The following is a 24636-nucleotide window of genomic DNA, read 5'->3' on the forward strand; positions in this document are numbered from 1 at the left end:
CGTTCTGAGCTAGACTCCACCATCCCCACCAGCACTCCCAGTGTGCCCTTCCTGCTGCTGACAATAGCTGCTGGGTGTCGGGTGTCAAATGTAATGAAGCCGACAAAGAACAACTGCTGAGTGTGTGTGTGTGTGTGTGGAGACACAGAAGACGGAGGGGTTTTGTCAAACATCCAAGACAAACGTGTCCTTGTGAAGCCACAGACAGCTAGACAGAACCACAGTTCCCTGATGGTTTCTACTCAGGATCCTCCTTCCTTCATGTTTTCATCCTCCTCTTCCTCCCTCAGTTTGAGAGGCTGAGAAGACTCTGGCTGGATTACAGCTCTAGCAGACCAGGTTTAAAGCTGTCATATTATGTCTCAGATGTTGGTAGCTGTTGCTGTAGCATCCGATCCTGTAACGTTGCTGTTGATTAATGAAGCTGGATCACTCATTTGATCCCACAACAAAGAGCTGCAGACCCAATCAGATGCTATGCAGCTTGACAAAGCACCAGAGTTAGCAGCTATCAGGTAAACACGTGCACCCAATCATCATGTTTTACCAGGTTCATCCAAAATCAAGCATTTGGCAACAACAATCACAGATTCAATGAGGAGGAACTAGGAGGGAACCTGGAGGGGCTGCTTTCTGATGCATGCAGGCATCCTGTGAGAAAGTGGGACAAATTCAAAGGATGCAGCATCAAACCACCTCAATGACTTCAGTCTATGCCAAGATTAGTGAGGGATCTTAAGTGGCTCCACAGTTCTTTATTCATGCGCTGAGAACTAAATAAAGCCTGCACACTACCAGGTATTTCGACATGCGTGTGTTGTTGTGTGTCCTGCCTCGTCCAGCCAGGCCTGGATTAGCAACAGAAGCTCTGCAGGGCCGCCGACTGGACAAGCAGGGGGCAGAGGTTGTAGGGAGGGGAGGGGCTGCAGTAATCTGCTAATCTCATTAATGCTGTGGCTGGAGGCGGCCTGTCAACAAGGCACAGGGAACAAAAGGATGGAGCAAACAGCTGATGGCCGTGGCTGCTGTCCAAACATGCCATCGTGCATCACACAAAATGTCTCAGTGTCCATCTGAAACTCTCCTGAGGTGAGAAAACACAGAGGAGGACTGGGCTTCTGGGTGCTGCTGGGGAGCAGAGAAAATAGCAACTGTCTGTCTAAGATGACCCTTAAACCCCTACATCACCCCGGCTCTTCTGCCAGCTCTTCCGAGTCCACAGCAGGAACACTCAGCTGTTCCATCATTCTGAGTCACTTCAGCAACTGTGGATGTCAACATGTCTCCTTGAATTAGGAACATGGAACGTGCAACTGTAGACGGATCACACTGTCCATGAATTTAATCTCCTGTAAAGCCAATCTGCTGCTCTAGATATCATGTTGGATGTAATTAAGTGGCATTTTACTGTGTGTGTGCTGAAGGCAACCTGACATGAAGAGGTCAAGAATGGGTCCTAGGGACCAGAAGGACAGCTGTCAGAACAAGGGGGGGGGGGAGTGGAACAGGTGGACCAACTGGGCCCCTCAGGTGGATCTCCGAGAAGATAAACAGCCATGAATGCAGAGAAGGAACGATGAGATAATATAGGTCTGTTTGTATGTGTGTATGTGTTTGCGTGTGTATGTGTGTTCACAAAAAGGCATCCTGTCACCAGAGTTGGGTGTTTTTTCTCAAACTCTCATCGATCCAGCACGCGACTGTAGTCCTGCAGGACGAGGCTGCCTTCATTCTTGAGCTCAGCGAATACTTGGGTGAAGAAATGCGGGTCAGCGTTGATGCGCAGCATCTTGGAGCTGGTGGCATCTATGATGGCGAGGCAGCGGTCCCAGAAGGCATCTTTACCGGCCTCTACCAGGAAGGGCTTGAGCGGGTACGAGATCTCATTGCCCATGTAGGAGTAGGACAGGTAGAGGCAGGTGAGCAGGATGGCCTGGAGCTCGTGCTCCGAGGCCACCAGGTCGCCGTCCACAACGTCTCGACACAGCATGTAAACAAACACCACGTTGGCTGGTGTGACAAAGGCCTGGTCCTGCCAGCCCTGCAGCAGCAGCGAGCGGTCCACGGCTCGCAGCCACAGCACCGGGTCGGCTGGCGACAGGTGCTTCAACCGGTAACAGCGGCAGCAGAGGAACTCCCCCAGACAGCGGAGGAGCTCGCTGGTGGAGGCTTGAACAATCACGCGCTTTGGGGAGGAGGTCACCGTCCCCTGAGGGACTTTCTTCACAGAGGAAAGCTGCTGAGGTTTGTTGTAGCTGCATCCGTACCCTTGGCTCAGCCCCAGCCCATAGCCGAACCCCAGACCCAGTCCTGCTGAACCCTCGTAGCTGGACAAGTTGGCACATGACATGGACTTCTTCACGTTCTCTCGGTTCAGGTGCAGCACAGAGTCCTTCTGGTAGTTGTTGATGCTGTTGTTATTGAGGGGATCTGCTAGGGTGACGGGAACATTTTTCTTGGAGTTCCCCTTTTTCTTCGTAGAGGCTACCAGGCGCTTCCACGCCAGTGCAGGGAGGAAGATGGAGTGGCCCCTCTTGAGAGCTTGGTCTTTCTGGCTGTTGAGTGAGCGGCTGCTGAAGCTCGGGTAATGACCGAGGGAGCCCGAGCGGCCGTCATAGAAGCCTGATTTCCGAGGGCCTGGCGAGAGTGACAGTACGGCGCCCATGGTCAGTGAGAGACTTCTGCTGGCTGGACCACAGCTGGGCTCTTAAATCTGAAACCCTGACTGGCGTGAACTCTGAGCAAGGCAGCAGAGACCTGCGGCATGAAAACACACCAGAGGACATATCGTTAATCTCACGAGCTGCTGCTGCGCTGCTGAACAGCATCAGAAACTAAAGGTTCTGCTGAACAGATAAAACAAGCTGCAGTCACAAAAAGGATGGACAAGCTGCACATTTACACGCAAGCTGCATCTTTAAGAACAGATTCCTCCGACCTTTAATAACTGATCCAGAGGGAGTTCTGATGAGATCTATTTCATTGGACCTCCGTTGAATCTGACACAATGCACGAATTTAAATCTATTAAAAGTCTTTTTATAACTTAATATTTCCTTCCTAAGACAGCAGCAGCAGTTAAAGCTCCATGAGCTCCGTTTCCTCCCCGCAGCTCTCCTCACCTGCGCGCAGAAGAGATCCGGGAACCAGTTTATTGTCGCGGTGAGTGAAGCTATGCGTGGGCTGCGGTGTCTGCATGTATCTGCGGGACCAGGGACACCAGTCAGAGCAGTTTCGACCAGTAAACCCTTTGGAGTGAAGGTGTCATCCTCCGTTTCACCTCACATCCAGTCCGGACAGATGTGCGGCATGATGTGCGTGACTGTCCTTCCTGCGGTCTCCATGTTTACAGTATCCCAGTCCGGCCACTGGTTTCCATCTACCAGTTCACAGATGACTGTCCTGCATCTGTGTCCTCACGGACCTGAAGTCTGCTGAAGTCTGACGAAGCTCGAACTGAGCGACGTTTGGATCTGCGGCACCTTCAAGTCCGAGCAGCCAATCAGCGCGCAGCGCGCCTCATAGCCCCGCCCCGCGATCCCGCCCACACGCGCGCGCGCACACACAAAGATACAAGCGCTCGCCAACGCACGCAGAGAGACACAGGGGACATTGTTTGGTTTAATGAATTGAGTTCGAAAAAAATTTACACTTTTGTAGGATGTGACCACACTGAAGTTCGTGTCTATTCTTGTTCTTTGACATTTCTATAGTTATATATTGTGTTGCCGTCATTCTGATCCCAATATTAACATTTTAGGCAGACGATGATAACAATGTGTTCATAACTATATTTAGCAGTTACTCCTGGTTACATGGACTTAGCTGCTGGTTAACTTTGGTCATTGGTGAGTTTAAAGTTCCTTCCTGTTTGTTCGCTGGATGTTTAAATTGCTGTGTTACTAATTACTCTTGCCGTCCTGTCAAGGACGCTGCACCCAAACGGAGCAGCAAACATCTGGGAGGATTTCTTGAAGCCGATGAGGTGACCGAGGCTGGAGGACAGTTTTCCTTCTATTTTTGGTAAAGAGCGTCTGTGTGTCCTGTTTGTGAATGTTTGCTGATATGTTCCGTGTGATGTTAAGTGGATTAGGCAACGCTTGACTGCGTCACACCTCTGCTGCTGCACATTACTGACACATAATGACATTTGGGGAGAAGCGCTGTGCGGAAGCGTTTCTCAGTTTACACTAATGCAATTCCAGTTGAAAGATGTCCTGGTCATCACAGGACATTTGGCATCACACTGAACCCTCCCACCAGTGGATACTGAATCTCCAACAAGAGACAGAAGCACCCGGGAAATATCCGTCTCTCACTGAAAACATCTGGACACAGGAACGTCTCTGTGGGAGCATCGAAACATCAAAAACAGAAGCATGAAACAGGAGAGACAGTGATTCAGAAGAAGTGGTGAGGCATAAAAGTGCTGAGGCAAACTTGGACAGATGTGGCCAGATGTGGAGGAGCTCTGGACGAGTTTCTCTTCACACAGGCAGCAGAGGCAGGAGAGTTTCTGCTGGTGTTCTGGGGACAAGTCATCTGCTGTTTGTGGACCCTTATATATGGGCACCATCAACATGTCCCCAACATGTCAACATGTCCCCAGTGGCATGATGTGACATCTGTCCTGATGACAGTTTGTCTTACATCAGCCTCCAGCATGCTCCCATGACCTGCCAGAGTTTTACACCCCCACCACATTAATGGAGAGAAGAAGAAAAAGAGACTGTGATGCTCTACTGAGAATGACATGAAACACAAGCTTTCTGTTGTATACCAGGATAAATCAATCAGAAATCAATCATGAAGTATGTTGACACTAATCAAAAGTCTATGTTCTACCTCTGCCTCTGTTACTATGGCAACTCAGATGACAGCGTTCGAATAGTTTGGTAACATCTCAAACCTAAATTCTGGGTTCTCTTGGAAGTTTCCCTTTTTCTGTGACCTGCTGTTGCTGCAGGATCAGATCTGAGCTTCCCTGGATGAGGGATCAAAGACACATCAAAGCCATCCAACAGGTTGGGAAGACCTTCTGGTGGTTGGTGGTTGGTGCCTGGCACGAATCTCAACTGGTGGCGATGATGCAGATCTTGGCTCTTTGACCCAGATCCAAACGCACAGTGGATCCATCCATCAACTACTGGGTCTTATTGAGTTCACGTCCACAATAAGAAATCAATTTAAAGTCTGATTTGATTTTATAACATGGACTTCTAAACTGGACAACCACCAAAACCGGGAGAAAAGCACTCAAGTTAATGGAATCGTCTGGGTTTTTGTGCACTGGTATCAATTCTACTGTTATTTCTTATGTAACTAACATGAACTGTGTCAAACACACAGTGATGATTAACTAGTGGGACTGGTTTAATAGCCCAAAGAGCAGAAACACACTGGTTGTTGTGGGAGAGTGTGAATATGTCTGAGATGGGTTATTATGGATGTCTTGTTAACTGGCAAAAAAACAGCATGATCCAGATTGGAGGGGGGGGGGGGGGGGGCATGAAAAAAGAGGGTATGTACAGAACCAGGATGCTGACAGACAGATGTGTCACCAGATAGAACTGTCTGTCTGCCTGCCTGCCTGTCTGTCTGTCTGTCTGTCTGTCTGTCTGTCTGTCTGTCTGTCTGTCTGTCTGTCTGTCTGTCTGCCTGCCTCTCTGTCTGTCTGTCTGTCTGTCTGTCTGTCTGTCTGTCTGTCTGTCTGTCTGTCTGCCTCTCTGTCTGTCTGTCTGTCTGTCTGTCTGTCTGTCTGTCTGTCTCAGTCAGACTCTAATATCTACCCAAAAGACTTGTTTGGAGCAGCTAACCACTCTGAGGTCACACACACACACACACACACACACACGCACGCACGCACACACCCCCCCCCTCTCTTTCGCTGGATTACTACAAGTCCTCTTGATGCTTTTATTAATATCAGAATCGCTTTAAATGAGCCCCTGCTGCTGTTGTTGGGTCAAATGTTGGACCATTAAACTGGATCAGTGTTCACCTGCATGTCAGATCAGACGGAAACGATGATTTCTCTCCCACCCCCACCCGACCCTCTCTCTCTCACACACACACGCATCGTACACACGTTTTGACAGAAACGGTTCTAAATAGAATACGTTTGTTCTAGCTTGTATTGCTGCCACCTTGTGGACACATGAGGTCAGTGTCACTCTGACTGAAAGAATATCATGACAAAGCTACCTTAAGAACAGGACTTGGGTCCATTTTTCAGGCTCACCTTCTTCAGGCTCACCTGTAAAATCACGTGTTTCTGCTGACGTGCGAAGATGCAACAGATTATCTTGTGCAACACTTCATTTCCAGTGGCAGCTTTCTAAAACGACTGCAAGAGAAATAAAATCTATAGAAGTGAGAGTGTGAATGGCACCACTGGAACATGTCCCAGCACGAAGCTCACAAGCATTAATGACTGCTGCATTCCACTGAGGGCAGATGCTGCCGTGCGTGTGCGGCTCTATTTTGACGGTTCCTGCGGCACCGAATTGGAATAAGCTGTTGTTGATTTAACAGTTTTAGATTTGACCTGTTTTGACAAGACAAGATTAATGTTGTGCAACCAAATTAGTCAGAACTGAGACGATATTTGCTCCTCTGGCTGTGACAACAACACGGAACAACTTAAATCAGCCATCACAACAACGTAGGATACGATGTATCCATGTTTATAACGTATTTAAGTAGGTGATTAATGAAAAGTCATGGCTTTACAGTCCCACAACGTTGATCCTGGCGTGAATGTGGTGTGTTGACAGGGGTGACCAGCAGGGGGCAGCAGGCACATGAGTACACTGCGTGTTTCTACTGTAATTGATGTTAAATGACTTCGGGCCAAAATGCTTTTAATTTCAGCTGTGGGCTTGGAAACAGTTTCAAAACAAACATAAATGCCACGGATTAAATCCTTTCATCTGTTTCACCGCTTCTCTGCTCTGTTAGATTTCCCATCAGTGATCAAAACGGTTGTAGCTCAAAACTTTTCACACTTTTAAAACCAATGGTGGGTGAAGACAAAGTGTGGGTTAGTTATTATCAGCAGTTTGATACAAATCTGGTATCAAACTGGTATAAAATCTGGTGAATTAAAGCAAATTTAGACATCATCTGCATTCCTGCATCACACACACACACACACACACACACACACACACACACACACACACACACACACACACACACATAAAGACATGAGAAAATCATTAATTCAAATGTTTTAAAATTCCAGGTAAAAAAATAATCCCCACATGGGGTCAGCACCCTCCTTCCATGCCTCATCTTTAATCTTGGCCACCCTGCAGCTTTGACCATCATGCATTGGGGGGGGGGGGGGGGTTGCGAGGTCAAACCTGTTAACCTCTCCATTAGAACACATGATGGCGGTGGAAGGTGCTCGGCGCAGACGCCTTGAGCCCACAGGCTGAACGCTGCTGTCAGCGCCGAGGAAACAGCGGATCTGTCAGCTCACCAGCCCTCATCCCCCATCAGGCCGGCGTCCTTCCCTCTGCTGCTTGTTTTTTTATGCTTTCATGCACAGAAAAGAGTCCATAGAGGAAGACGGAGACGAGATGGCTCCCCTGGAGGAGGACATAATACGGCCATTACACCGTAATCACCCAGCAGCCACGGATCAGACAACGCGTGAGGGGATCCAAGACACCCGGCTTGGAGCCTCCCAGTCCCTGTTTTGGGATGTTAGGGAAGCATGTTTGTTATTGGAGAGCAGCCAGTGGTGTTAACCCATGACCCTGCTGACCTCTGACCTGCAGAACGACAGCTCCATCCACGCGTCAGGGAGACGAGCTGTCACAGTGGAAACTTGCAGAACACGGCAGGAACACACACGGTGGGATCAAAGAGTGTCGGAAACACAATCTGTCTGCAGGAAAAGTGTGAGCAGAGGCCACAGAGCAGAGAGGAGGGTCGGAATCAGCAGCTCAGAGACCCTCAAATATTTCATTTATCAAATATGGTAATAAGACCCCAGGCTGGACCGCTGGGCCGTGAAGCATGTACACGTACCTGATCTGATCGCTCACACCTGCGGGAACAGCCGTGATGGACGTGGAATAACTCTCAGGCCATCAGGAGGAGCTTGAACATGTTCCTGGGGCTCCAGGTCTCAGCTGCTCCTGCAGACTCTGACTGGGCCAGATGGAAGAACCTCCAGTACTGCTCATGCTGGGATATGGGAGGAAGCCCCAGTGAGCTGAAGAAGGAACTTTCTGAGGGAACTCAGGTGTCAGGGATGGAACTTTAGACCGAGGTTGATGTCTCCTCGTTCGCTCTTTAACACGAGGGTTCTCGAATGAGACGGACAGCAAAGTTACGTTGTGTATTAACATGAGCAGGATGATGAACATTAGCGTGGAGGAGGTGACAAAGCTCCACGTCAGGTGACAGATGATCCACACGACAGCCCAAACAACTGCATTCAGGAGCTGAGTGGCGCTGGTGGGGGGGGTTCAGAGGAGAAGGTGGAGGCCAGCGACCACAAACCAGCGTGTGCCAGCAGTTTGCCTCCAATATGTGATAAAAGCCAGACAAAAAAGGCAGACATGTTACATTCCTGAGCCCATTCCACAAAGTACAATAACTTCCTTGAATTCTTCGACCCCTGACGACGGAGCCAGGGCACATCCTGTTGTCCTCACAACACTTCCTGCTCGTGCGGCTCAGTCAGTCTTTTTTTTGTTGCCATGACCACTGGAAAACACAGAACTGGCTGGATGGATGAGGGAGGTGTGGAGAGGAGCTACCTGATGGGAGATCAGGCTGCGTTCATTAGCATTAATGTTGGGCTGCAAAATCACACGTTACAAGATGTTTTCCTGATAAACATCACTTTGGGGTCTACATGATAAGTGATTTTCTGATTTCCTGGAAGCTTTTTAGCTCAACGGAGATGGAAAAGCAGAAAACATGATGATGGCCGCGCTCTCGCTGCCAAACCAGTCTTCGTTTGTCAGCTTCCAGTAAAGCCGAGCTGGCCCAAACTGGACTTTATCAGGGAGAGAATGAAAGAAAGGAGGTTCTCCTGGGGCTGCACCGACCCTCAGGGATCCATTCACTGCAGCTTCCTGTGCCGCTGCGTCCATGCTGTGTCTCGAATACAGAGGAAACCCGGCGGGCTGCAGGCCTCCTCCCACAGACGTGTGACCTCCACAGACGTCGCCCACAGTCACCTGACTTTGAGTGGTTTCTTTTTGAGCATTTTCGTTTGTTTTTGTTGTTGCGTAACCGCTCGTCGACTGTTGCGCCGTCTGCTTTGGCTCCGCCGGCCGCCCTCAGAGCGGCCTGATGGATGAGGATTAGCAGCGAGGCGTCCATGACATCATGTGACAGGACGGTTGCTGGCGGACCCGTGGATGCTCGGAAGCTGTTGCGGTGTGTCTGCGGGCTGTCTGGGATGGACCGAGCGTCGCCTGACGGAGACGGTTGGTCCATAGCTCCTCGTGACTCATCCCGTATTGTTTCACGCTGCGGTTTTTTCCCGCGTATCAGGTACCGGATGCTCCACCTCTTGTAGTTCAGCTTGAGAATGTTATCAGGGACGCCCCTACGCAACTGTTCCAAAACACGCACCAACAATGTATCGATGCGGCAACAGGCCCTGGAAGGCTGGCCTGGTTGAGGTTCCGATGGTTTGAGGGATGACAGCAGACCTGCGCATCCGCATCTGTGACCTCTGACCTCTGACCTCAGCTGCTGGTGGAATGTAAAAACAATGGTTCCAACATTTGTTAATGCTGAGACCTCTTCAGGCTTCTGTCTGCAGGTTCTTAACCTTCATCAATCAAACCATGGGTGACAGGATCAAGGAATGAATTCAGAAATCACATCTGGATTTATACTGTCAATCTGTATAGTAGTGGGACAGTCACATGCTGGACTGGTCCATCATAGGACACACATCCTTGTGCTTCTATCGTTGTGAGGACTTACCCAGCCCTTAACCCTAATCCAACACTGACCCCTGACCCCCTGACCCAGTTCTAACCTCAAACCAGGACTGAACCCACAAAAATGGCCTTGAAAGTTGTGAAGACCAGACAAAATGTCCTCACTTCCCAAAAATGTCCACACTTTGTTCGTAGAATGAGGGTTGTGGTCCTCAGTATGTAGCATTTACAGGAATACACACACACAAATACACACTGGAGGACGGCCAATGTGTCCCTTTCTTGGGGTGACTGGTGACACAATAGCCTGAGATTTGTTACTATGATGACAATCAAAGGTTTAAGCCACCACTGTCAACTATAATAGATCCTGACGGAGCAGCGGCATGAATCACGTTTGTCATTGTGGTGAAAATATGTCGCTGTGACGTTGCCATGACGCAGCGTCTCTGATTCACTGTCTGGGTGTGTTAAACAGGTCTGAAGATCCTGGATCCTTCTTGATGTTGGTCAGTCGCAGCCTTTGCGGCGCTGCTTCTGGAAAATGTGCCGTTTTGGACCGGGATCACAGAACTTTAGCTTGACGTGAGACAGAAGACGGTCCACAGCCGCCTGTTGGACACAACCGTCCAGTGTTACAGTCCCAAAAAGAGACGCTTAAGCCTGAACTGGTTCCATTTCTTGCCGCCAACCTCTTGAATGTCTCCTGGCTGAGCTCTGCAGCCTTCACTCATTATGTTCTGATTCATGACACGTGAGCGACGCTGCTTCATGTCACCGTATGCTGATCCCTGTGATGTCATGATGGGCTCGGGGGCGTGGGCGGCCGGAGGCAGACCATCGGCACGCGATGTTATTAATAGAGCAGCCTGAGCAGGTCCAGGTGGAACGGATTTCACTTATCAGATGTTCCAGTGGTGATTTATTGAAAGTGCAGATGTTTGCAGAGATGCTGCAGATTAGCACCAGCGTGTGAGGGCTCATCCGTCCTTCCACCCTGGAATCGTGCTCACAACCACAGTTTTGCCTCCTGCTTTGACCAAAGTGATCCAACAACCTCAACACCACACCTGTCTGCCAGCCCCTGATGAGCAGGAACGTGTGTGTGTGTTCTCGGTGGACCAGAACAAGCATCTCAGGCAGGAAGTTCTCCTCACTGAGACAAAAGTTCCCTACAGTAGTTCTGTGGTGCCGGGCAGAGTCGGGACAGCAGGAGAAGCTCCCAGAGATCTGCTGCACCTGTCCAGGAACATCAGCAAGCAGAGACACACAAATAAAACATGGCTGCTCATTTCATTCAGCACGTCTGGACCCACGTCTGGACCCACGTCTGGACCCACATCTGGACCCACGTCTGGACCCACGTCATCACCATAATCTCAGATGTTCCATGGATGCTGAACCTGTGGAGATTCTTAAAGTGTCATATTTAAAAGATTATTGTTACAGAATGTTTAAGTGTGTGTGTGTGTGTGTATGGGATGCCAGCAGATGAGTAAAATCTTCCTGTTCATATTTGTGGTGGGATTAACTGACCTGCAGCTGTTTGTTGTCGTAGGGTGTGGAGTGGAAAGAATTTCCAACTGTTGAAGGTGTTTCCATTCCATCAGAGCCGCCGTCAATTAGCGACACAATGAAATCATCAGCGCTGCCTGATGGGGTGTGAGGGAATGAGTTACCCCGGTGATGCTCTGAGGAACGCCGGCGTTCAGATGCGTCCCAGAACCACCTGTGAGCATGATGCCTCCGCTCTGGTCCTGCAGGGCGGCTCTTATCTGCAGGGCTACAGGAGCCCCCCTCTGGTTCCTGTTGTTGCCGTCTGCAGGCAGAACCTGCGGTCCTGCACTCGTTAGACCAGTCCGATTGTATAAACTTGGTGGCAGAAAATCCAGATTGTTTGTTATTACAATGCCAGCCTGTGGGAGACTGCACGTGTGTTGTTTTGACTATGAGAACAATCCACAGTTGCAATAAAAGCCCCCCCACGGCCCCCTGGCTCCCCCCTGCTTATTTACAGCAAAGGTTCCTGTGAAACTGTCAGCAGCAGCTTCTCATCCTGAGCTGTTGCTGCAACGATAAATTACTGATAATAAAAACAGGAGCCGCTCGTGTTTAGAGCTCAACTCTAACTAGGTTTAAATAGAGGAAAAGTCCCAGGATGCACTGCTGATTCTGGTATCACATGATCTCACACTGATTCATCCAGGTTGTCATTGTAGTTGAGTGTGGAATGTTGGGAACAACGGGGACAACAGGCAGCTCAGGGTTGGTTTAAGGAGCAGAACCAGGAAGTAAGTGGCTCCTCTGGGGATGAAAACATCACGTGAGGACGCTGAAAACGTTTCATCTTCCCTCCAGACGTTCCATCTTCTGAAACTCGAGAGTGTGTTGGGGGGTCTCATCTGTCAAAAAGGTTGAGGACCCAACAGGAAACCGGCCCTTGTTTTTGCTCCTGGTCACTACAAGTGTTTGGAATTTTGAACCGATTTCACACGTTGGACGAATGCTCAGATCACAGCAGGCAGAGCACGAAGCCCGACCCGAGCCTGATCGGGCTCGGCCCGAACCCAACCCAGCTCCAGTTCAGCCTGGGTAACGTGCTGAACGTCAGGTCACAGCTGTTCTCTGCAGAACAGGCCTCTCTGCATTCCCTCAGCAGCCATATTGTTTTGAAACCTCATCAGATCGTCAGGGAACCTAAAGCTGAGGTTAGCTTGGAGCCTTCACACCCTGACAACACAGCCAGAACCTCCTCCACCGAGACCTTCCTGGAGCCGTCATCTTTTCCCCTTAACCTTTCGAAGGTTGTAAATCTTTCTGAATCTTTCCCATTATTGTGTAGAACACTGAGGTCAAAGCTGCACACACAGAGATGTTGGTGTAATTGTTCTTGAGCAATGTTGGTCTGGATCCAGGACAAACAACACCAACAATTAGACCCTGGAATTTAAAGGTGAAGATCTACCTGCACCTCCACCAAAATACTTCCGACAGATCTGCTTTTGACGTCAGGACATTCTCCTGTTCGCTTTCTCCTGTGCTACAATTTGTCTTTTTTTTTTTTTTTTTTAACTTAGAACTTGTTTCAAGCTTCATTTTCTTTTTCAAGTTGTGTGCTCGACACTTTTCTTGACAGAGGAAGGGTCATTTCCTGTGGTGAACCCAAGCGTTGCTCTCATTACACTCTGTTTTGTGTTTGGGTCTCCATGTTGTCACTCAGGTTCAATAGCTTTGACCTCTGACCCCTCAGAAGTGCTTCCAGGTGGGGTTTCTCTGGTCCTGGGACAGCAGCGGGTCAACAGACAAACATTTGAGATCTGAGCGCTCAGAAAGACCTGAACATGTCACCTCAATCATCACAACCGCGGAACCACCACAGACGTCCAAGAAATGGAAGTTATTTCACATTAAAATAGAGCTTGAAAGGAATTCAGAAATGTTTGTTCCATATTTACAGAAAATCTCTTTAGCTGCTTCTAGATTATTTTTCTCTCTGAGTTCTGGAGTAAAACAGAAAAGGTGCAAAGTTGTGACCATTGATGACCACGTTTGCTTTAATTCTGCGATGAAGCTTTTGAACACAGACATTTAAATGTGTTTCAGCAAACTTCACTAAAATCTGCCTCCTCAGGGGCCGAGATCAGCTCCATCGCTGAGGAAATGTTCTCCAAGTGAGAGAGGAATGAGGCTGAGCTCCTCCCGGTTCCTCAGGAATGCTGGTGTGAGAACATTGATTCTGAAACACATGACACATGCGTGATGACGTCTCTTTATACAAAATCCAGCAGGTTCCTGCACCTGCAGCGCTGGTGTCACGCCGACCTCTGTGACCTCATCCATCCATCCATCCATCCATCCATCCATCCATCCATCCATCCATCCATCCATCCATCCATCCATCCATCCATCCATCCATCCATCCATCCATCCATCCATCCCCTGGTATAATTTAGTAATAATTGCAGGCTCCTTGGAGAACTGAACCCAGGATCTCTCAGAGGCCAGAATCCTCCCAGACCAGCGTTGTTGCTCCTCCGACTGTGTTCACTCAATGTCTCTGGTCTGTTCCCCATCACCGAGTTTCGTGTCATGTAGTTATTTTAGTGGAAAGGCTGAGACTGTCCGTCAACCCAGAGATGGTCCTCACATCTTGAACTGTGGCTCTGGGTCATCAGGCTAATATAGAGGATGTGGATGAGTCCGCGTGTGAGGATCTGCCCTCATGGAAACGATGGTGGAAGCACATCTCCAAACTGGTATTGGACCTTTGCCAGTTTGCCCACTAACTTACCTGCCAACAAACACGGTTGTGTCCTGCTCTTGATGTGAGAGATCAGTCATCACAGGGAGTCATTAATTCATGTTGATCCTGGAGATCCATTTCATCCGAAACCCTCTGCATCTCCATCTCATCTCCATCCCTGCATCATTCCTGTCTAGAATCAGGTGGGACACGTGTGAGGCCTCATCAGGAGGTCATAAAGACCAGTAAAGGGTACTGATGCTGTTTGTCCTGGGTTGGCCGTTCCTGGGCTCTGCTACATTCCTGGATAAGTGTTCTAGCCTTCATTTATCTCTCTCTTTCACTCGTTGCTTCCTGACTCCTGCGTTCCTCCAGCCTTTCAGGAGAGCATCTGTGTTTAAGCTTCAGTGATTAACAAGCATTTCACACAATAGGTCAAGTCTGAGGACCTGGCTCCAGCCGGGTTCTTTTGCAGAAGCATGGTAGAAAATGCTGAGGCTGTTTTGGAACAGTGCAGCTTCCAGCACTGAGGCCACAGGTGACACAACAGAGAAGAAAACATGAAGAGCAAAGACTGGTAGTTCTCAGTGAAGACGTTCCTGGAACCTCATTAATGTTTCCTTGTGCTCATTTTCTTTGATGGTGAAGAACATTTAAATTGTCTCCTGATCTGATTAAAAAGGATAAGCAGAACTCTTTGACTGTTAGGGTGGAGCTCTGCTTTCAGGAGGAAGAATCTTTACTGGGACTGCTGCATAATCCAGGTTCAGATCAGGGTTGATGTCATGGCTTTGTTTGTGCTTTACAGGATAATTCCTCAGCTGATCAGCTGTCTTTGCTCAGTAAATCCAGGGCAACAACCTGCAGAAGATCTGCTCGGCGTCTCTCAGATCCAAAACGATTACACACAAGCTTTTTCTGTGATCCACCATCTTTCTTTATTCTCTGATGTCTTTCTTTATTTTTAACTTCTAACTTACCTTGTTTTGTCAGTTTGAGTTGATATGTTGTTGTTGTTGTTGTTGTTGTTGTTGAGGTGTTATAATCCAGCCGCTCTTCTCTGGAGGAAAGTGGCAGATCTGCAGGAAACATTGAAAACACACCAGTATAGACACTAAAGATCCTCTGGGACACACCTCTAACCACCAGAAGAGCTGGAGACTTCCTGCCATGTTCAGGGCTTGAACTCATGAATGATGTTCTGGTCCGTCCTCTCAGCGGTTCATCACCCACACATGAAGAGTCAACAGGCTCCATCGGCCTCAGGAGACGTCTCTCTGTGGATTTTGGCAAAGGAGTGTGAAAGGGAAACGTCCGTCCGTCCGTCCGTCTGTGTGGAGCTCTGCATCACGCTGGACAGAAAGATGATATGAGGTGTTTGACTAAGGAGATAAACCATTCGCACGAGTGCACGAGGAAGTCTGAAGCACACAATAACACTCAGACAGGATCAGTCCACTGATAAATGCAGCAGAGCCCCCCCCCCCCCACACACACTTTTACAGCCTCAGAATGACAAACATCCAGGTCATGCTAGACTTTAACATAGTTACTCTAGTTTGGCTCCTTTAATTCAGGTTGAGTTCTGTCAATACTCTTCTACTCTCCTGTGAGTTCATCTACTTTGCAAGATAAATCCAGAACCTTGTGAGGTTTTCTTGTTTTTACACGAGTCTCTAAGCATCAGGAACTGGTTGAAACTGGACACAATTGCTGCACAAAGCAGCAGAGGTGAAGTTGGTAGAGAACTTTACTGTTCAGCGCTTGTTTAACGGGAGTGACCCACAACCCAGCGAAGTCCACAGTCAAATCTCCATGGTAACATAGCCCCCAATTTGATATGCAGAGGTTTAAATCATCACAAGGAAGGAGAACCAGGCAGAGCAGAACCACAGAAGACCAGGATTCAAGTCAAGCATGAGGCAACAACAACCAGGCAGAGTGACACCATGGATGCCCAGCCCCCCCCCCTGCCCACGGCTGCTGAACAGACAAATGCACACCTGTAAGAGTCATAATGAAAGTATTGAGACTGTAATGTGATAGCACATGCTAGCATGAGCTGCTAGCACCAGCTCCAGCTGTTGGATCTCCCATGTTTCTCATAAGACCTCTAACACCCAAAGCCTCAACATGCATTTAAGTCCCAGGAGTAGAACTAGTTCTGTGTTATGGAACTCAGGCCAAATATTTACAATGATTAGTTTAAACTGTGTCGTTTTGGAACAGCCCGTGTAATTACTGTAAAGCACAGAACAGCCACAGCACACACAGAGTTTGGCTGCAGAACCCAAAACAAGTGTTAAAATGTCATCCTTTTATTCCAGACACTTGCTTATCTGTGGAAAGCTCATGTCACAGTCACACTCAATGTGACATTTCATGTCACATCTGCTGAACGATGCTGTCCCACCTGTCAGCCTGCAGGTGTTACAGTGAGAACAGCTGTCAGGTTCATGTTGTTGCCGTCAGGTTCATGTTGAAGGTGTCAGGTTCATGTTGTAGTTCTCAGCTTCAGATCCTCCAGATAGGCCTCATAAACTAATCTGGCATTGAGAACCTGTCTACTTTGTCCCATATGTGCCCCCATCAGCACCAACCAGAGTTCATCCCAACAACCATTAAGACCTACGGGACTTCCACCCACCTTTCGTCTAGAATCGTCAAGTGTCTGTTGTTCAAAACTTGGATATTGCTTAAGTACAATTTCTGACTCAAACGCCTCTGCGGTTCAGTGGGCTGAGTCAGCCGAAGATCCCTGACTGGTGGTCAGACGGGACGCCTGAACAGCTTCCTCCACACTCTTCCCGTAAATGGTTCAGCCTGAGTTGAGGCTGATCTTCTCTTGTTTGGGTGCTGGATGTCTTTTACCTGACAGCTGACTCACTCACTCTTGGCTGAGATGATCTTTGTTTGGGAACGGCTGCCTGAACACGTTGCAGGTGCACAATCTTGTTTCGTTTGCTGGGAGATAGAAGCAGCGCAGCGAGGGACAGGCTAGGCTGTTCATGGGGGGGGGTGGAGCCACATTATCAGCGCCGGTGCTGACACAGTCGAGGGTGATGGAGGGATGGCAAGAAGTGCAAACACTTTCCTTTTGTGTCTGTGGCTTGATGTGCGTGAGTGTTTGGGCAAGTCTGAGGCTGCTGCTTGTGATTACATGCCGAGTTTACGTCTTCCGCTCCTTTCAGACCAAATACAAATGTGTGGAGGGACAGCGCCAAAGAAGGGAAACGTCTTCAAAATGTGGCGACAAAAGGGTGCGTGAAATCAGGCGGTAGCATCATCATCATCAGACGGCCGCTCAGAAGAATTATTCAGTTAGCAACCGCTGACAATGACACAGCAAAGGGCTACGCTACACTTGTGTTAGCTGTGCATTGAATAGCAATAAAGGACAGACGGGTGGGGGACAAATCTGTGATGCTGTTGTCTCCATGACTGACCCAGGACCACCAGAGGATGGGGTCCGAGATGGTTGCTCTTGGTTCTTAGTTCCCCAGGGTGGACCATTGTTGAGTAGAGCACAAACATCCCATCATGAATATGAGCCCAGAGTTACAAAACCACCTTCAGATCATTACTTCAGATTATTACGTAACTATGAATCCAGCAATGGTGCCGCTTCACCAGGGACCTGGTCAGAGATGTTCATGGAGCACACACACACACACACACACACACACACACACACACACACACACAGAAGGGATCTGTGGGCCTCCAGATCAGCTCTCTGATGTTTTGGAAAACGTCTTGGAGGAAATATGTCTGGAATGTGTTACAGGAAAAAAAATACTCAGAAAGAAACCTTTGACATCATCAAATAAAGATTTGTGTTTTTTCATTTATCAGTGTTGCTTCAGCTCTTTTAAAAGATAAAACATTATACATATAATGTAAATAATCTGGTAAAGTTTAGCTTCTTTCTTTACTGTGGCCAACAAAAACCTTCAGATGGGTCAGGAAAAAGAAGAGAGCTGAGGGATGGACTCTTTTGATTCTATTAAGGTAATTTCATATTGGTTTTCATATTGCCAGTTAAATAATTAACGTCATTACCCTACAGCTGCAACTCTTCCAGCTGCTTCCAACTGGTTTTCACAACCCAGTTAGGCTTGTATTGAGTGGTACCACAAACATCTATTATCCAGGAAAAACCTTTTTTGAAACATGCCGTAGCTTAAATGTGTTTGTGGTTCTGTAACACATCAGCTTTGATTTCTACTGCTCTTCTTTTGTATTAAATATGACTGTTCTCCACTGGATACACAGAAGTCGTAGTCTGGAACAGACCGCTGATATTTTACACACTTTCACACACGAAGCCTGAGAAAAGTCTCCTGTTTTGAAGACACAAAGGCTGCAGGCGTGTCCTGACTGTCAGACAGCATTTGTCCCACGTGTCCCTCATGTGTAGGAAGAGACCAAAGAGGACAGAACACATGCATGTGAGTTTGCATGTCAGGTCCTGGTGTGTGTCTCCGTCCTCATTTCTATATTTACTCATCTTTGAAATAATCTTTTGAAACACCAAAATGTGGGTCCAACATTCTAGAGATGAGCTGAATTAACTCTAATATGAGGTTAGAACAATGTGACAGAGACCACAGTCAAGCTAGCAAACCTGAGATGCTACAGTAAGTGTTAGCGTGCTGATCTTAGCATTCAGATCAGAGCTCCACAGTTTCTGTAGATCAGAGGAAGGATGATACGGGTCTCTCCAGCATAAGGAGAGAATGATGTTTCCTGCAGAGCATCCTAAAGAGGACATGAGAATATCAAGGGTGACAACAGTCGGCTTTATTCTCCCTGTTGCTTCTCCACCTTTAAAGTCAGAAGGTTCTGGGTTCCTTCTGGGGCCCATATCTCAGGACAGGTTCAGTACTGGGCCTTTGGATCCCTTCAGATGCAATAAAGCTTCCGAAGGTAATGATGACTGACAGTAGCCTGGAGCGCTAAAAATAGAATCAGACGAGTTCTTTCCATTCCTTTTAGTCACGTAAGTCAACAGTTTGTCCCTTTGATTAACGAGCCAGGAGGCTGTAAGAGATACCTCCAGTTGCCTAAAAGGCATCATTCTGCTCATCGTCCACCCGTCTGAACAGCTTGTGCTTGAAATGTGGAAGACAGGAGTGACTTTAAGGAGCTAAATCTGTTTGTGGGCCAGCTTGGTTCAGAATTCTCTGCATTCCGAACATTCCCTCTATGTGTATGGATGTATAAGTCTGACTAATGTCGGGCTGATCAGAACATTTCTGGACTGTTTCTGCTGAGCCTGGCTGGGAGGGAGGGAGGGCCCACCTGAGATTACAGTTAAAGTGCTGAGAGATGAATGCAGCAAATCTTATAATCACCCACCCCGCAGACAAATGTCAGCACCCCCTCCCCAAAGGTGATGACAGCACCTGGGTCAGACAGGTGATTCTGTCCATCAGTGCAGGTCTGAATCCAGCAGGAGCGGTCGGAAACCCGGTCAGTAACCCCCTCTGCTCTCAGGGGCCCCGGTCAGGCTTGTTGTGGCAGAACTGGGAGTGCTGGGTGGAAAACAAGGTGTGTGGAGCTGCTGCGGGGAGCTGGTTTGATGTTAGAAGTCCAGGCCGGGCCGCCGCACCCTCCCACAAGCCTATTGTTTGACTGCTCAGCACCAGAATTCCTGTCGTGTTGAGGAGATTCCTCACAGCGTAATGGGGCATTATGTTTGTCAGTCTATTCAAAGGCCCGATGGCTCCTGTCTCAGGGAAGTCTGGCTGCTCGGCTACATGTCTTCATGCTGTTGCAGAGGCTGCAGGTCAGTAAGTGCAGACAGGACTCCCAGCGTAACTATGGAAACTGTGTCATGATGTGAAGGACAATCATGAGGCTGCAGTAGGAACCGGCTGGAGAGGCTCTTCATCTCATGTCCTCTCAGACCCAGAGCTCATTTTGGGGTTTAACCCCGCGATGAAGCTTCACTAGAGACCCGAACCCCAAACCTAGCAGGGTGAGCCCTTCTGGCGTGCTGTAACTTCTAACACCATGAATTGTTACATCAGAAGCTCGCCGCCGCCGCCGTGGTCGCTCTCCAACTGCTTTATTGTTCTCACCTTTCCTTTGAGGCCCATATCGACCCTAACAGGAAGTGTGTTAGAATGTCTCCTGTCTCCTTCCACCGTCTCACGCTCTTGCTCAAGGACACTACTGCATGGACTATTCAGGGGCGTGGGTTCAAACCAACAACCTTTGTCTTACCGGTGCGATGACTCTCCCCCCTGACAGAGATCTGACGTTTACTCCTTGCTCACTAATCTTCCATTTGTATGGTTCTTTTGTCTTCAGGTGGGTCGTCTGGAAACTCCGAGGAGTGTTATTGTGGGTGGAATCTTCACGCAGCCCAACAGGCCCGAGGGAGGACGCAGGCGTGCATTTGTTTGCTTACTGGGCTGAATGGTGCTGACCTGTTGTCTGCTGGCAGCTCTGGGAGCTGTGATGAGTGAAGGGGTTGAGTCCCACTGCTGTCTGAACCTGGGAAACACCTGCAGCCATCAGAAGGTTCGGGATGAGGAGGCGACTGAGGCTCAATAAAGGCTCTACTGGTCAGGGCGGAGGGCCCGGAGCTCTGAAGAGCATCTGACAGTCCTGTTGGAGCAGCGCAAGCTAAGGAAATCTCACGGGTGGAGGTGTGGATGAGGAACCTCTAGAGGTCTTCACACAGCTGAGGACCAACTATGTGTTGAGGCTTTCAAACTGAAGCTCCTGAGCAAAAAGCTTCAACTGCACATCAGCTGATGCCAATAGCTCCGGTTCGGTCCCACATGAAAGCAATGTGTTTCTCTTTGTGGTCTCGTCACCCTCCAGGCAGCCCTCGCACACCTGGAGCAGAGAAGAAGAAGTTGCTAGCACTATTGCCTAGCACTATTGTTGTGGGTTCATCTGGAAGCGTCCTGTCTCTATGTCCACGCGGGTCCCCTCGTGTAGTCCCCACATCACAAGCAGACAGTTTGGACGGCTCGTACGGCCGCCAACGTTTCAAGCCTTTGGAACTTCTTCATCTTCATCTTCATCACATCTAACTGCTTCATTCTATTTCTGTTTTTTACTTCTTTTACAGCTGGTTATGTTTGGGATGTTGTTACCAGTGATGGACTCTTTTCAGGCTTTTTTTTCTTTGTCTCCCACTAACACATGAATCAAAGATGAAACACTTCATTTTAAATAAAACTTTATTTAAAAGCGGCCAATATTTGGCACCTCGGTCAAACATTTCACAGAAATGAGAGATGACCTGTGAGTCGGGTCGTCACATGACCACATCTTATAAGAATAAATAAATAGAACATTTGGTCACAACAATCTATTTAGAATTAAATAGGCAGTTTTTAGCCGACAGCAGGAGAGGTTTTTGCTCTGGTGTGGAGCCTCGAAGGCACAAAAATCCCTTTAATGACAACATTTAGTCTGTTCTACAAAAGTCATTTTGCCTTCATCTATTTACAACAAAATCCATCCACACGTGGAGACGTGATGGATGGATGGATGGATGGATGGATGGATGGATGGATGGATGGATGGATGGATGGATGGATGGATGGATGGATGGATGGATGGATGTCCCCAGTGCAGCCTGTCATCCATGGTTTGTGCTGGAGGTTCTCTGTGCTCTCTGTCCTCATCCATCCCATCTCGTTCTTGGAGCTCTCCTTGAGTCCACGACACCACTCTGGACGGAAGCCTCTCCTCAGCTCTGCTGGAACATCCCGGAGGTTAACCGTCACCTCCAGGGTGGTCGGTGGTCACCCTGTGGTGCTCTCTGGGCCGCCACTTCCCCAGCAGCAGACGCGTGTTCCAGGCGGACCGGATCGCCTGTTTCGTGCCGCTGTTCCTGCGTGGATAAACACAGAACAATTAGACACCTGAAGCTTTGATGGTTGAGCTCACGAGAAGGTGAAATCTGAAACTGGGGTCTGGCTGGAATGATCAGACAGTGAGAACATTGTGGGCCAGGCCAGATGTGGACAGCTGTCACGCAGGGACCGGAGGCTTTCTGGGCTCAGCAGAACCCGTGTTTGACCATGAACCAGGACTGATCTGGGCTCTTCGTACCTCGGAACGCTGCTGCCCGTCTCTGTTGCCAGCTGCTGTCTGCGGATCGGGAGCCCTGCTGAAGGTCCAGACCTGTGAGGAGAGCAGGATCAGGATCAGCTCACAGCTAAGCCGAACTTAAAGGCCAAAGCGGGTCGTGACGCACCTGAGCGCTGTTCCCAGCAGACAAAACCTCCGACACCTGTTGTCCTTCTGGCGGAGGCACCGACACCGGGGTCCGCTGCTGGTTGCCATAGATTCGTCGACCGCGCGCTTCGTCCTGGGTGCGCTGCCCAGTCCGTAAGAGACCACGCGCCTGCACGAGAGCAATGACGCAACACTTTAGAAACGCAGGTAGGAATGCGCGTGCAGGTAATGAGAATAACAAGAATGAAATCACAAGTTTCACTTCTCAGAAGCGACTCCGAAGAGCCTTTGTCTCTCCTGGCACTGATATTAAGGTCGGTGGCGGCTCTTACTCAGGTGTGTTGACCCATATGATGTCCAGGTGACAGAAGTAAACGCACTCCTTGTCCAGGAAAGTGGCACAGGAGCAGCGTTTGGTGCGCAGGTGATGTTCCGGGGCGTCCGCGGAGGCAGCGACCGCAGGAACTGCAATTCAATTTAAATTCGATCAAAACCCTCAAAAGCCTTTCAGCTTTGACAGCCAACCGCAGTAAATGTGATTTCCGGTGTAGATGTTGGTAAAGTTACCTGTGTGCAACATGCAGGAATACATTATTGACAACACAGAAGACAAAATGCATAAATCCATTTTCACGGTTCTTCTAAAAATGTGCACAAGAAAACTGAAAAATCAGAAATAATAATCCGCCACACGTGGGTCCAAAGGTGACTTTACTTCAGCTCCTCAAAGTTTCCCGCAGGAGCGTAACTGTCGGTGTGCGCTGTATCATTTTGGAGCGTGTGCGTTGATGTGGCCCCGCACATGTGCGGCTCCTCCACTTTATAACAGCGCCCCTGCTCGCCTCCTCCTCCCGCCGCGGAGCCGCGCAGCTTCGTCCTGCTGGCTCGTACCCAGACGCGCTGTTTGTTGGCGCAAAGTCGCCTGCTGATAAGAGACCCAGGCGGACACCTCAGACTTGTTTTTGTAGGATGGATGAAGAATTAAGGCGCCAGATTCCCCCCACCACCCTCCCCACCACCCCAGATGCAGTTCCTCTGTTAATACAGCAGATGGCAGCAAATCTACAGGGATGATCTGCTTGTGTCCGTGAGCAGCGTCCATGTAAATACAGCAACTGTTCACTCTTCAGGACTTCACTACAGATGAGTTCATAGTGAGATCAATTAAAAGCTAAAACACTCTTTCACTATTTGATGTGTTTTGACTTACATTAAACTATTAGTGTGTGATGTATTTAATATTTTCCCATGGCAGAGTTAAATGATGGATTTTCATTTTTGATGTTTTCCTCTCCATTTCGTGTAAATCATCAACACATTTAGATGCCTCAAAAAATGATTTAGATGCCTCGTTTTCAGTTTGAACATATAACACAGGTGCCAGCTGATGTCAACCAGGCAACAAACGGACGCGTCCCTCCTATAAACTCCTCAATGGCCAAATTAGTGATGTGTGAATTGGTGCCATTTTCCACTAAAATCATCCCCAGTCAGATTTATTTATAGAAAATATTCTAAACATGTAAAAGTCATAGAGGGCTTTTATAATGAATTGAAAGAATTAAACTGGTTTTACTTTAAACACTTTCTCTTTTCTTAACCGCTTTATCCCTGGAGGGTCCACATAAACATTATCTATGTGATAGATAATATAGCTTTTGATAGATAGAAACCTTCTGATCCAGGGTTTTCTCATTTTCTAGAACAAAGTAGTGAAGTGCAGCAGCATGTGGCTGAATCACCAACTTACATCCCAGTGGTGGAAACATCCCAGTAGAGGGTTTAACGGGCACATACATGTTCATGCATGCGGCCATGGAAAAACTCCCCGTCTCTGGCTTCTTTCCAGCCATGTTGTGTTTGGTGAGCAGTAGCTGATGATGTCTTTATGGGTCTTTCTTGTCTGTCCTACAGCGGCTGCCCTCGTCACCCCCTCAGGGTTTGGTGATGTTGCTCACTCTTGTGCTAGCGGAGGTCAGGTGACCGCGCCCGTTTCAGGTACGTCAGAGGCTCTTTACATCAGTAGTCGTGGGAGAGGAGGCGGATAATAACAGAAATGTTCACTCAGCCAAGACGAGGTGCAACTTCTGCACGAGTCTGTGGGTGAAAGGGTGTTTTTGTCAGCGGCAAAATGTAAAAGGTCATTTCTGCACACACAATGTGTCACGTTACTGAAGCAGGAGCCGTGTGGTTGCGCTTCACACACACATACAAGCTCGGCTTTTGCAGAAACACCGTATTTTCTCCAAGTCACTGGATCCAGGGA

At 48.6% G+C, this 24636-nt stretch overlaps 2 protein-coding genes and 2 long non-coding RNA genes across 4 annotated transcripts; 1 reads left to right on the forward strand and 3 right to left on the reverse strand.

Moving 5' to 3' along the window:
* Positions 1 to 1497: 1497 nt before the first annotated feature.
* Positions 1498 to 3439, reverse strand: LOC101079452 (cyclin-dependent kinase 5 activator 1). Its single transcript, XM_003969187.2, has 2 exons — positions 3122 to 3439; positions 1498 to 2757 (listed from the first exon to the last, which is right to left on the reverse strand). The coding sequence occupies exon 2, from the start codon at positions 2663 to 2665 to the stop codon at positions 1682 to 1684; it is 984 nt and encodes a 327-aa protein (XP_003969236.1). The 5' UTR covers positions 2666 to 2757; positions 3122 to 3439; the 3' UTR covers positions 1498 to 1681.
* Positions 3440 to 3619: 180 nt separating this feature from the next.
* Positions 3620 to 11743, forward strand: LOC115251726 (uncharacterized). Its single transcript, XR_003890256.1, has 3 exons — positions 3620 to 3847; positions 3928 to 4022; positions 11478 to 11743. It is a non-coding gene; the product is annotated as an uncharacterized lncRNA (long non-coding RNA).
* Positions 7357 to 8278, reverse strand: LOC115251727 (uncharacterized). The gene is made up of 3 exons (XR_003890257.1): positions 8040 to 8278; positions 7781 to 7896; positions 7357 to 7699 (listed from the first exon to the last, which is right to left on the reverse strand). It is a non-coding gene; the product is annotated as an uncharacterized lncRNA (long non-coding RNA).
* Positions 11744 to 21349: 9606 nt separating the features above from the next.
* edn1 (endothelin 1) lies at positions 21350 to 23297 on the reverse strand. Its single transcript, XM_011609319.2, has 5 exons — positions 22938 to 23297; positions 22703 to 22835; positions 22390 to 22539; positions 22245 to 22316; positions 21350 to 22023 (listed from the first exon to the last, which is right to left on the reverse strand). Exons 1-5 carry the CDS (start codon positions 22996 to 22998, stop codon positions 21906 to 21908), a joined length of 534 nt encoding a protein of 177 aa, XP_011607621.2. The 5' UTR covers positions 22999 to 23297; the 3' UTR covers positions 21350 to 21905.
* Positions 23298 to 24636: the final 1339 nt, after the last annotated feature.

This window comes from Takifugu rubripes, chromosome 12, assembly GCF_901000725.2.
Source record: "Takifugu rubripes chromosome 12, fTakRub1.2, whole genome shotgun sequence".
In the NCBI taxonomy this organism is placed as follows: Eukaryota; Metazoa; Chordata; class Actinopteri; order Tetraodontiformes; family Tetraodontidae; genus Takifugu; species Takifugu rubripes.